The following is a 13,332-nucleotide window of genomic DNA, read 5'->3' on the forward strand; positions in this document are numbered from 1 at the left end:
AATATTTGAGATAAACTTATACTAAAAGAGGAAGAAGAAGAAGAAGAAGAAGAAGAAGAAGAAGAAGAAGAAGAAGAAAAGGTTTATGAATCTAAAATTCAAATGAATTGGGTGTCTGTCCTCTGGGATGAACTGCCTCGGCTCTGCCGCTGGGCGTGGTCTGTGAGCGGCTCCTGTGCCCTTGGAGTGGGAATCCCTCATCTTGGGACGGGGTAGGGGGTGCTGGGGGGGAGGTGCAGCCTGTTAGCTCTGGCAGGCCATAGAGTCAGCCCTTTCTCCAGGGCTGGCCCACTTTTAACAGAGCTGCGCGCCGTCTCGCACGGTGACTGCACCAAATGACCACAGATGAATAGTGGCTTGAATGAAAACAATGCAAACTTATTTTGTGACAGAGCTGGAGGTCAGAAATCCCCAACCAGGCATGGGCAGGGCTGATCCTTCTGGAGGCTCCAGGGAAGACTCATTTTTGGCCTTTACCGTAAGGTGACCAGGCGTCCCGCTTTTGGCAGGACAGTCCCGATTTTTAACGATTTATCCAGCATCCCACGACGTTTTATTTTATTTTAAAAAATATTTATATTATATTATATTGATTTTTTACAGAGAGGAAGGGAGAAGGATAGAGAGCTAGAAACATCGATCAGCCGCCTCCTGCACACCCCCCAACCTGGGATGTGCCCGCAACCAGTGCACATGCCCTTGACTGGAATCGAACCCGGGACCCTTCAGCCCGCAGACCAACGCTCTATCCACTGAGCCAAACCGGTTTCGGCATCCCGCAACGTTTTTTAAAAAAAATCCCGATTTTCCCAAAAGTTGGGACAGATTGTTAAAAATCGGGACATCTGATCACCTTAATAATACTTTACCAAATCGCTGGCTCATTGCCCTTCCTCCATCCTCACAGCCAGCCTCTGCCATCTCTGACTCTCACCCTCCTTGCCTGCCTCCTATGAGGACCCTCGGATGACACTGGGCCTCCTGGGGAGACTGGGGTCATCTCCGTCTCAGGGTCCTTGGCTTAATCCCATCGCCAAAGTCCCTTTACCATGTGAGGCAGCATGTCCACAGGTCCCATGGTCAGGACGGAGGAGGTTTTGGGGTCAGCCCATGAGCTGTCCCTCCTCTGTGGCCTTCGTGGCTTTGGGACCACTGTGGTCAGGGCTCCACACACCCGCACTCCTTTAACCAGCTCCGGGCATGGCCGCTGTCCTGCTTTCCTGGCTCTAAAAATACTCAGGATCTGCAGAGCCAACAGCTTCCCTAGGTGTTTCCTCTTTTGTTTATTTGGGGCTGTCAGTTTACATTAAACCCCAATAAAATACAGCATTCAGTGTCTCAGTGGCACAAGCCTCCTCTCACGCTGTCACCCCGTGGCGGGCGGCTCCTGGTCGGACAGGGTGGATCTAGAACCTTCTCACCATTGCACACAGTTCTAGAGGGATGTTGTCCAACACGGGAGCTACCAGCCACGTGTGGCCATTCACATTTAAAAACATATATGTATATTTTATTGATTTCAGAGAGGAAGAGAGAGAGAAACATCAAGGATGAGAAAGAATCATGCATCCGCTGCCTCCTGTATGCCCCCTCCAGGGGATGAAGCCCACAGCCTGGGCACGTGCCCTGACTGGGAATTGAACCGTGACCTCCTGGTTCCTAGGTCAATGCTTAACTACTGAGCCACGCCAGCCGGGCTTACATTTAAATTCCGTGGCCTCTGACATCCAGTGTGAGCCAGTGTGGCTTCTATTCTTTCTTTCTTTCTTTTCTTTTTTTTTTTTTTTTTTTTTTTTAATATATTTTATTGATTTTTTTTTTTTTTTTTTACAGAGAGGAAGGGAGAGGGATAGAGAGCTAGAAACATCGATGAGAGAGAAACATCAACCAGCTGCCTCTGGTACTCCCCCACCGGGGATGTGCCCGCAACCAATGTACATGCCCTTGACCGGAATCAAACCTGGGACCCCTCAGTTCGCAGACCGACGCTCTTTCCACTGAGCCAAACCGGCCAGGGCTCCTGAGCAGTTTTGACGTGCCTCTTCTCTCTCCACATCACAGCTGATTCACGCAGGGCTGTCAGAAGGCAAAGCTTACCTAAACGCACACCTCAGCTCCTTGCACATCCCAGGCCCTCCCGCCCCCGCCATTGTGCCACTCCTTTTGGGACCCTGATTTAAGCTCCAGCCTCCACTTCCTTCCCAAGAGCTCACTACTATCCTCTCCCCCCCCCCCCCCAAGTCCCTAACCCTAAGCCCCTGGGGCTGCCCTTTCTCTGTGATCTCCACACCTCACCTCCCCACCTCCACGCAGTCTGGCTGTGGCCTGACCTCACCCAGATCACCTGGGGCCCTGCAGCCATGTCCAGCTTCACACTGACCTGGGCCCGGGGCCCGGTTGAACACTGCCTGCCCACCTGTGTGGCCTCCGTGTCTGCCAGAGTAAATGACCACTGAGTGGGCAGCTTAAAACAACTGGCATTTTTTCTCACAAGGTACCGGAGGCCAGAAGCCCCGAGTCAAGAAGTGGCCGGGCCGTGCTCCCTCCCAAGGCCCCGGGGGAGGGTCCTTCCTGCCTCTTCTGGCTTCTGGGGGATGGAGGCTTCCCTGGGCCTGTGACCTCGTCACCCCAGTCTCTGCCATCCCGTCATCGGCACCGTGTCCGAGTCAGAAATCTCCCTCTGCGGGTCCGTCTTTCCTCGTCCGCCCCTTACAAGGACACTCGTCATTGGATCTAGGGCCACCCCAATCCAGAATGAGCTCATCTCAAGAGCCTTCATTATATATCTACAAGGACCCTTTTCCCAAATAAGGTCCCAGTCACAGGTTGTGGGGGACAAATCTTTCTTTTAATTTGTATTTTTTAATTGATTTTAGAGAGGAAGGGAGAGGGAGATAGAAACACTGATGAGAAAGAACCACTGATCAGCTGCCTCCAGCATGCCCTCCACTGGGGGTCAGGCCCACAACCTGGGTATGTGCCCTTGCCCAGAATCGAACCTGGGACCTTTCAGTCCATAGGCCGACGCTCTATCCACTGAACCAAACCAGCTAGGGCTGGGAGATAAATCTTAACGGCCATGATCCCAACCCACTTGACCCCCTGAGCCTCACCAAAGCTGGGAGTGTGGACGTGGGATCACCTTGCTTTACAGAGTGGGAAATCCCACGGGCTGGGCTGGGCTCCGCATGTGTGTGGCTTTCCCTGCTGTCCCAATCGGGATGCGGGACAAATTGTTAAAAATCGGGACTGTCCTGCCAAAAGAGGGACGTCTGGTCACCTTACCCAAGCCCCTTGTCCTCTCTTGGAAGCCCTTCAGTGGGCCATCCTCAGACCTCTCACCGCCCACTCCTCAGGCCAGCAGCCAGGGTAGACCTTGTCCTGAGCCCTTCCCTGTCTCCAAGCTCCACACCCACCCTTCCTCTACTCGAGCGTCCTTCCTTCCTTCCTTTGGGACTCCGGTGGTGCCCAACTACTGAGGGTCCTCCCCCAGGCCTCACCTCCATGCCAACTGGCCCCAGAACTATGTCTGGTGGCCCAGCGGGCCAGGTCCCAGCTAGACCTAAGGTGAGAGGGGGACACCTGTGGCTCATCACGCAGACCCAGGAGGCAGACTCCCAGACCTCAGTATCCCCATCTGCACAGTGACAGGTGGGTCCTGTCTAGTGGGGACTGGGGACCCCCCACACACCACAGAGCTGAGGAGGTGCCCCGAGGAGGCAGCCTGCCACTTCCACCTGGGCCATAACTGACCCCATGGCTGGCCAGCCCCAGGGATGTGGAGGACCCATCTCAGGAAAGGGGGGCCCGGCAGGACCCACAGATCTCAGGTTCTCATCTGGAACAGGGCACAGAGCCTAGCTTGCAGTAGAGCCTGGAATGGGGGGACCCCAAATCCCTTTATCTGCACGATGGAAGGCAAGGAGCTGGGTCTGAGGGTCCCTCCCACAACCCCACCTCTCCACACCACACCAAGGGCTCGCACGTCATAAAAAGACTTTATTAAGAAGGCTTTGGAGTCAAAAAATAAAACTCTTGATACAATTTTCTGAACCCTTAAGTCAGCTCAGCAAATATATAATCAGTAATTTAGCTGCGTAAGATTAAAGGTCCGTTACTTTAAAATAAAATATATTTTAGTTCTTAAAATTTATTCCATAAAGTACATACATATTTCCCTATAAATTTGCTACATATACACAAGAGGTAAAAAGTAAAAGTAAAAATAAAAAAAAACAATTAAAAAAATTTAAAAAACGGACAACATAAAACCACAGCAGAAGAGGATTAATAATTAAAAATAAAAAAGTTAGAAATTTCTGGTTGGGAAGCCCCTGTGCCCCTCCCCCCTCCCCCCCTCCGGCCTTCCTGGGGCTGACCTACAAAAGGGTGACCAGTTAGCCCCAAAAAGGGAATGAAAAGGTAGTAAAAACGTCACCGTCCTCCTGGTGGAACTTTCTGCAGAGGCTTTGCCACCCCGTGAAAACAACACTGTCACGTCAGAAATCCACTTCATAGAAAAGAAGGACAACTGATTGCTGTAAAAAAATGTTTTTTTCTTTAAAAAGATCACCCTGGGGGGTGTAGGTGTGTGTGTGTGTGTCTCAAATAAAAAGTGCAACAGACCTTTTCTCTCTGGTTTATTTTAACCTGTCAACTCAATACTGTTATTTGTTAAGAACTGAGGTGCCACTGGGCTGCCGGGTCACTGTCTCCATGCCTGGGACCGGAGTTAAAGCTCATCTGTAAACACTGGCCACGCTCACCCCTGCCCCGCCCCCGGCCTGCCCCTCCACCCTGCCCTCCTCTATTCCTCCCCCGCCGGCTCGGAGCACAGGGGCCCGGGCGGCGTTAGGAAAAGATATGAATGGCCTGGGTGGCGGGCGTGCGGCAGGCCGGGCACTCGGGCTCGCTCTTGCCGCAGATGCGCACGGCGCAGTCCATGCAGAAGAGGTTGTGGCCACAGGGCACCAGCGCGGCCATCACCTCGCCCTCCGCGCACACCACGCACTCGCGCACCAGGGCGGGGCCGGGCGCGGCGGGGGCGGGGGTCGCGGGCACGCCGGGCGCGGAGGCCGCTGTGGCCGCTGCGGGCTTGCGGCCGCCGTCGGAGGCGCTGGAGTCCAGGGCGGCGCAGGCGGCGGTGGCGGAGGAGCTGCCGGGCAGCGAGGAGGCGGCGGAGAAGTTGCTGCTGCCGCCGCCACCGCCGCCGCCGCCGGAGAAAGGCGCCAGGGCGGCCTGCGGGGGCCGCCAGGGCAGCGCGCCCACCGGGTCGGGGGGCCCGCGGCGGGCCAGCGGCAGCTCCAGGCCCAGGCCGCCGGGCTCGGGCAGCGTGGGCGAGTGGCGCGGGGTGCCAGCCCCGCTGCTGCGGCGCGCCCCGGGGGCCGGCGCCGCGGGCGCCCCGTTCACGAAGGCCGGCACCGGGGCCGCGCGCTCGAAGGGCGCCCAGATGGTGGCGGCCGCGGGCACCGTCAGGTCCAGCGCCAGGAAGTCGAAGCCGAAGTCGCAGTCCTCCGGCGCAGGGGGCCCGGGCGGGGCTGCGGGGCCGTCCCCACCGAAGGTGAAGCCGCCGTTACTGCCGGAGCCGCCGTAGGGGCTGGCGGGGCCCGGGTCCGGCACCGGCGCGCCCCCGCGGCTGGCGGGGTAGAAGGCGGCCTCGGGGCCCCCGGGCGCGCCCAGGGCGCCGTCCCCGCGGAGGCTGGCGGCGGGCAGCGCGGGCCGGCGCGCGGGGTTGGGCGCCTTGGCCCAGAGGCCGGCGGCGGCGCCCAGCAGGTCCAGGCACACGTCCGTGCCGTTGGCGTGGAAGTCGCTGTCGGGCCCCGCGTCCGTGAAGGCGCCGGTGCGCAGCGTGATGTGCGCCTCGATCTCCTCGCGCGCGCGGTCCACGTTCTCGGGCATGCCCGTGACGGCGAACACCGGCTCCTTGTCGCGCCCCGGCGTCACGATGTACGTGTGCGTCCGCTGCTGGATGCGCTTGATGGTGGCGCCCTTGGGCCCCACCACCAGCCCCACCACGCGGTAGGGCACGCGCACCTGGATGGTGGTCTGGCCCGGCAGGTTGGGCGGGCCCTGCGCGGAGCCCGGCAGCCCGCCCGCCTTGCTGCGCGTGGCGCGGATCACCGAGAAGTGCTCTGCCGCCGACAGGATCTCCCGCTTGGCCATCTCCACGTCCTCCTGGCGGCCCGTGACGATGAAGACCGGCTCCTCCCCGCGCACCGGCGTCTTGATGTACGTGTTGGTCTTGGCCCGCAGAGCCTTGATCTTGCACCCTGGGTTGGGGGGGAGGGGGGAGAGGAGGGGAACATGGTGAGGACTGGGACCCCTGCCCAGGTCAGTAGGGGTCAGGCCAGCTGGGAGCCTCCATTTGTGGGCTGTACCCCTGTGGCATTTTGTAATCTCAGACATACCGCAGCCTACCCTTTGACCTGGGGCCTTAGTTTCTCCTCTGGTCATGAGGGAGGGGCACCAGGGGCCCCGTGGACAAAGGCCAGCACAGGTCCATCGCGCTGGGTGCCCCTGGGGTTGGCAAAAAAGCAAGAAGGCAAGGACTCTGCTGTGGGTTGGATAGCGCCCCCTAAATTTCACGCCCATCCAGAACATCGGATTGGGCTCCTCCTTGGAAACAGGGCACCTTCAGGTGTAACGAGTTAGGATGAGGCCACAGGAGGGCAGAGTGGGCCCTGAATGCAGAGGGACACACAGACCAGCCGTGTGACAAGGCGGGAGCGCAGTGACGTGGCTACAAGCCAAGGGACACCGAGCGCCGCTGGCAGCCACCGGAGGCTGGGAGGGCGAGTGGGACAGAGTGTCCCCCGGAGCCTCTGGAGGGCGCACACCCTGCCAACACCTCGATTTCAGATTTCCAGCCTCCGGAACGGACAGAATTTCTACTGTTGCAAGCCATTCACTTGATTATGTCAGCCCTAGGACAGGAACGCAGATTCTCTGGCATCAACCCCCTATGTGACAGGTGTGGAGACCGAGGCTCAAATTGTGTAAGCTGCCTACCATCTTCTTCTGACAAGTGACCCTTCCAGCCCAGTGTAGGTGAGGTGAGGTCTCAGCCCCATGCAGACTCCTAGGCCTGCACTCGGGACACCTTCAAAGGTCCTCCTGGCCCTGGCCTCTGAGTGATGCTCAGGGACTCTTGGGAACTTGACACTGGGGCTACATCCTGCCAGGGCTGGGGGTCCCACCCTGTGGAGGGGCAGGGCCAGTTGTTCAGGGTCAGACAGTGGTGCCCGCCCAGGTCCCTGATACCCACCCCTCCAAGGTCTTCTGAGATATCTTGAGTCCAGGCCAAGGACTCTGGAAGACCCCCCCAACCTCAGGGGAGGCCAGAGGGACACAGTGATCGTGTATCGACACAGAGGTGGCATTGAGAGGAGAAACAGTGTTGCTAACTTCGTAACATTGAAAGACACAAAATTAGCAGAATCATGCCCTGGCCCATGTTTGTAAGTCAGTGGTCGGCAAACTGATTATTCAGCAGAGCCAAATATCAACAGTATAACGATATTTGAAATTTTTTTTGAGCCAAATTTTTTAAACTTAAACTTCTTTTAATGCCACTTCTTCAAAATAGACTCGCCCAGCCCGTGATATTTTGTGGAAGAGCCACACTCAAGGGGCCAAAGAGCCGCATGTGGTCCACACCCCACCTCCTGGGTCCTTAAGCCACCCCTCCCCCCACCAAACCTGTGTTGTCTCAATGGCATTCTCCTTGGCGCCCCCTCCCTGCCCCCAACCCACCCTGACCTGTGGCTGCTCCAAACCTGCCCTTATGGTCCCCTCCCTCTGCTTGGCCATGCTGCCCCCCACGCAAGTGTCCTCACCATCCTCGCAGCCTGGCACTCCCTCCTCCCAGAAGCCCAGCGTGACCAGGCCAGGCCCTGCACACTCTTCCAGTTTCTCCTGACACCATGGCTGACTTTCTGGACTTCCTGGAGCCGGGGGACTATGCTCTCAGGGCTGTAAACTGGGGATTGCCCTGGGCCCTGGAGGGTACCTTCCTGTTCCTCCACTTCCTCACCCATAGAGGGCTGAAACACCTGGCCTCACAGACTCGGGGCTGGACCCAAAGGGCCACAGTCCCAGGCAGATGCCCTGCCCCCAAAATGTTTGTTTCTAGCAGAGCCCCGTGAGGAGAGGAAATACTGAGGCCTGGAGAAAGGGGGCATTTGCCAAAACCGGTTTGGCTCAATGGATAGAGCGTCGGCTTGCAGACTGAAGGGTCCCGGGTTCGATTCCTGTCAAGGGAATGTACCTTGGTTACGGGCATATCCCCAGTAGGGGGTGTGCAAGAGGCAGCTGATCGATGACTGTCTCATCGATGTTTCTAAATCTCTATCTCTCTCCCTCTCTGTACAAAATCAATAAAATATATTTTAAAAAAAAAGGAAGAAAGAAAGAAAGAAGGGGCATTTGCCAAAGGAGATGCAAGCAACTGATGACCCTCCCACCCCCAACCACTGGCCTTTTGTACAGTGGACAAGTGGGCCTTGAACCTAAGCCCAGGCTGGAGCGATGAGCGAGGACAGGGAGGGACCATGTGGCTTCCCCTTGGGTGCCCCTCAGTGGCCAAGAGGAGTCTAATTTACTGGCTGCACTTTAGCTGTGACACCTGTTGGCCCCCAAACCCAACTCATGTCAAGACCATGAGAGGGGGCAGAGCTTGGGAGAGTGGGATTGTCCAGTGGAGGAAATTAGGGATCCACAGGGATCGGGACACATCCCCTACCCCAGTGGGGATGATAGAGTGCATAAGAGCAGGTGGTGAGCCCGGCTGGTGTTGCTCAATGGTTAGAGTGTGGAAACATTGAAGGGTCACAAGTTCTATCCCTAGCCCTGGCCTGTAGGAGGCAGCTAATCTATGTCTCTCAAAATGATCTCCCCCCCCCCCCCCCCAAAAAAAAAGCAATGAAAGAAATATTCTCCTCAGGTGAGAATTAACAACAAAAAAGAGTGGGTGGTGACAGGGGGCTGAGTCCCATGCCTGGGGAACTCTGGGGCCACCACTGACAGGTGGACATAGACTGAAGTGAAGGCTCCTTGGCACTGCCCTCAGGATGCCAACACAGAAAACAGGGTGTGCTTGGGAATGTGGAGATAGCCCTCGGGGCTGACACTGGCCTGCCTCAGGCCCTCAGAGCAGGAAGGCTGAGTCTCCCATCACTCACATGACCCCCTTATGGGGTCCTGGCCACAGCCATGTGCTGGCACTCAGAGAACCAGGCCCCAGGGTGACCACAGGCTACACCTGCCAACACAAGGAGGGGAAGGGGACGCGGGCAGAGGAGCTGCACCAGAGGAGCAGCGGGGCGGCGCTCCGAGCAGGGCAGGGCGAGGACAAGTTCCCACAGCCCGGCAGGGCCCAGGAGGACGGCAGTCCCGGGGGGCCACGGCACAGCAGGGTGGTCTGGGAGGAAGCTGGCTTGTCTGTGACACAGGGACACGGAAGCTCCCCACGGCAGGACTGGTCTATAATGGCCAACACAAGGAGCCCCCACCCAAGCATGGACACCCCTTTATTTCCATGCCCCACAGTGGGTGGACAGGAACACCGAGGCATGGTCCCCAACATCCTGCAGCGTCCTGGCTGCCAGAAAGGACACCTGGACCTGCAGGGTTGGGGCCAGAGAAGAACAGACAATGGGAGACAAGCCCGGACCACCACCCACAGCCGGACCTGAGATGGAAGAGACAGACCGAGGAGGCTCTGCCTTCACCGTCCTTCACAAACCCAACATGACCACGCCCAGCCCTGGCGAAGACATGGGCACAGGCCCGCCCCGAGTAAGGACATGGATGGCAAGAAGGGGGGCATGGGTCCAAGGTCACCCCCAAGGCCAGTGCACCAGCCTCCCGGGAAGCAAGGAAGGCAGAGCCAATGAGGCCAGGGCTCAAATCCCAGCCCTGCCTCAGCTCTCAGCCTCTTCCTCCCATGCCTTCGTGGGGAGGGTGGCCCTGAATCTAGGGATTGCCAGGGAAGGATGAATGATTGAGGGCAGGCCGTGCCCCCTGCCCTGGGGAGAGCCAGGGCAGTAAGAAGGGGCAGGCCTGGCATCCAGGGACCCACAGGGCGGGGAGGGGGTGGGTGACGGGAGGAGGGGAAGGAGTGGGGCTAGGGCAGTCTTTCAGGGTGTGCTTGAGAACGGGGTGGGAGAGGCTGGGACCCGCAGATGGTTCTGGAGCTGGGGCAACGCAACCTGTCCTGGGATTCGGGCTCCCTCCCTGGTGCCCTGTACCCCAGTTGTGGGTGGTTACTGAGTGCCAGGCTGGGTTAGACCAGTGCCTTAGGAATCCACATAGAACCCTGAGGGAGGCGCTGCCCCCCTCCGCCCCAGAGAAGGGCTCATTTGCTCAGGGTCACAGGGCCCTCTCAGCCTACAGGATTCACCCTATGGCCTCGTCTTCTTTGTTGTCCACAACCACCCAGAATACGGGCTGGCACCCAACGCACACCCGGGAGGTTGGGTGGAGCCTGAGGCCCAGGCTCACTCCCCACCACTCCGCCGGAAGCTACAGGTTCCGTGCCCCCTGCCTGACCCATCGCCACCTGTGACGGGAAGGTGAGGCCTCTCTGAAAGGGCCCTCGGGTGTCAGGGCCGCATGCTCACACAAAGCACACCCTCCGCTCCGCCGCACAAAAGATGAGCCTTGTGATTCGGGGCAAATGGCCCCCAGGCATCGGTGTCCACACTTGCCCACCTGCAGGCTTCTGGACACTCAGTATGTAACTGTCTGTTACCTGTGCCCGCGCCGTTTGGGGGACAGGAGGGGGGAGAGGGGGCCTACATAGGAAGGGTGGGGAGGCAGAGCTGTCTGGCATGGTCTAGCTTGAAGGCAGCTGCAAGGTTCAGAAAGTAAGCTGTCTTCCTCCCTCGCTCACTCCTGAGGGTGGGTCTCAGCACCACGCCTGGCATCCGTGTCCACGTGTGGAAAGGACAAATGAATGACCAGAGGGCTGGCTGGCTGGCCGAGCCACCCCACCCACTGGAGCGAGCAGAGGGCGTGCCTGGAGCGTCCCTGTGGTCCTCGGCTCGTGGTGGTGGTGAGGGCGACAGGCCACCTTAGGATGCAGGTCACCGCCCACCCTGCTCTGGCTCCTGTTTTTGAGGGCCCAGTGGCTGGGACACCCCCCCTCGCAGCCCGAGTGTCCTTTGGCCCTACCTAAAGCCCCGCCCAGGCCCCACCCCAAGTTCTAGAACCTGGTGACCATAGGGAGCCTGCAGGGGGGAGCGGGGGAGGTGTGGGCAGGAAAGCAGGAGAAAGTTGAGGCCGGTGGGCAGGCAGCTAACTGGGTGGGTGGGTGGGTATCTGGGCACTGCCCACCATCCTCCGCCCACCCCGCAGCTCCAGGGCCAATGAGCGGCGGCCAGCCTGATGTCACCCTGCAAATCTGAGTCTGGCTCTCTTAACAAAGAGAACAATGGGGCGGCCACAGGGAAGCTCGGCAATGCCACCGAGGGGGACCCCTCCATCCAGGGCCCGTTTCCCACCTGCCCGCTAGGCTACGGCCATGGGTTGGAGCCCCTTTTACAACCGGCCCTTCCACATACCCCCACATTCCCGACTGGCACCGAGGGCAGGGCAGGGCAGGACCCTGTCTCATCCTGTCCTGCCCCCATCCCCCAGCAGGGTCCCCAGGCTGGCAAGTCGTGGCGCGCCCTTTGTGCGGCCAAACTTCTCTCATCACCCTCACTGAGCACCCCACAACCCGAGCTGGCCCGCCCCATGCCTGCTTGGAGCATGGAGCTCCTAGCCCCTAGCCGGGGCCCCGGTCCCCAGGATGGCACGGCCCAGGGCCCCGCAGCAGCGCTGCACCTCGGGGTCCTTCCGGGCTGGAGGCGCCCAGACAAAGGCAGCGGCGGGCCGGAGCGTGGTGGGGAGGCGCGCGAGCGGCGCCCAAGTTTCCCTCGCGGGCCGCAGGCAGGACAAAGGCACAGGCACAGGCGGCCACTGAGGCCAAAGCCCACGCGGGGCGTGGCCTGGGGCTGGCTGGCGGCCGCGGGCTGGGGCGGCCCCGTCCCCGGAGCGGCAGCGCGGAGACCCCCCCGCCCCCCGGGACTGCGCCCCCGACGGCGGCCACTCACCCTGGCGACCCACGATCTCGGCGACGTGCTCGGAGCTGGGGACCGGCACGCACTCGGTCATGTTCACGCTCTTCTTGCGGCTGCCAATCACGCTCATCTGCTCGGCCAGCAGCGTCGGGGGGCCCAGCGCGGCGGGGTGGGCCGCGAAGCTCGCGAACACATCGGGCGGCGACGGCCGCGGCGGCGGGGGGCTCACGTCGGGCTCCAGGAGCGGCAGCGGGCCCGGGGTCACGGCCACCGCGGGCGCGCCCGCCTCGGGCCCGTCGGGGGGCGTCGGCTCCACCGCGGCCCCGCCGTCCGCGCCCCGGGCGGCCGCCGCCACGCCGTCCCCGCTGCCCGCGGCGGCGCCCTCCTCGTCCGGGCCGCCCGCGCCGCCCAGCCCCAGCGCCGAGAGCTGGTGGAGCGCGAGGCGCAGCGCGGCGGCCGCGTCGTCGGGCTCGGGCGGCGGCCGGGGCGCGGGAGCGGCCTCCTCGGCGGCCTCGGGCGCGGGCGGCGGCTGAGCACCTGGGCTGGGGTCCCCGCCGGCCGCCGCCCCGGGCCCGCTGCCGCCCGCGCCCCCGCTGCCGTCGGGCTGGCCGAGGGAGCCGGACATGGCGCTAGCGCTCAGGCCCGCGCCCCTGCCTCTGGGCCGCCGGCCGCCCGCGCCGCCGCCGCCCGCGCCGCCGCCCTCCGCCTCTGAGAGCGCGGCCGCCGGCCGCCGGCATCCAGCGGCGGGGCGGGAGCGGCGGGGGCGCGGCGGCGCGGGGCTGCTCGGGGCCGCGGGAGGCGCGGCGGCGGCGCGACTCTGCTCGCTCTGGGCGGCGGCAGCGGCGGCGGGGATCGCGGCGGCGGCGGCGCGGACGCTCCTTCCCTCCCGCCCTCCCGCCGCCCTCCCTCCGGCCGCCCGCCCCGCCCCGCCCCGGCCCCGCCCCCGTGACGCGCGTGCGGCCAACAATGGGGCTCCGGGCAGGGCGCACGCGCGGGGCGGGGCGGGGTGCGGTCACATGGGCGCCCGCCACCCTCGCCTGGGGCGCTCGGGCGGGTCCTGCGCGCTTGCAGGTGCGGGCGCTGCCGAAGGTAGGTGCCCGCGGCGCCCTGTGGCCCGTAGCGCCCGCCTTCCTTAGCCGGAGGACTCGCTGTGCCCCAAGGCACTTTGCCCCTGTCCTCGCCCGGGGCTGGGGTCTCTCCTCCAGACCTGGCTTGCCTTCGGACTCTGGTCCCCAGTTCCTGCACGTACACGGCTCCCGTGGGCCCCCGG

The 13,332-nt window shown here is 61.4% G+C and overlaps 1 protein-coding gene across 1 annotated transcript; it reads right to left on the reverse strand.

Moving 5' to 3' along the window:
* Positions 1–3,986: 3,986 nt before the first annotated feature.
* MEX3D (mex-3 RNA binding family member D) lies at positions 3,987–12,835 on the reverse strand. Its single transcript, XM_036425076.2, has 2 exons — positions 12,096–12,835; positions 3,987–6,269 (listed from the first exon to the last, which is right to left on the reverse strand). Exons 1-2 carry the CDS (start codon positions 12,685–12,687, stop codon positions 4,852–4,854), a joined length of 2,010 nt encoding a protein of 669 aa, XP_036280969.1. The 5' UTR covers positions 12,688–12,835; the 3' UTR covers positions 3,987–4,851.
* Between the last annotated feature and the right edge of the window lie 497 nt (positions 12,836–13,332).

Source organism: Pipistrellus kuhlii, unplaced genomic scaffold, assembly GCF_014108245.1.
Source record: "Pipistrellus kuhlii isolate mPipKuh1 unplaced genomic scaffold, mPipKuh1.p scaffold_m20_p_8, whole genome shotgun sequence".
NCBI classification, from domain to species: Eukaryota; Metazoa; Chordata; class Mammalia; order Chiroptera; family Vespertilionidae; genus Pipistrellus; species Pipistrellus kuhlii.

Coding starts and splice junctions, on each gene's coding strand:
- MEX3D (XM_036425076.2), bottom strand. CDS start 12,687: ATGTCCGGCTCCCTCGGCCAGCCCGACGGCAGCGGGGGCGCGGGCGGC. Junction 6,270..12,095: donor CGAGATCGTGGGTCGCCAGG/GTGAGTGGCCGC, acceptor CCCCCAACCCAG/GGTGCAAGATCAAGGCTCTG.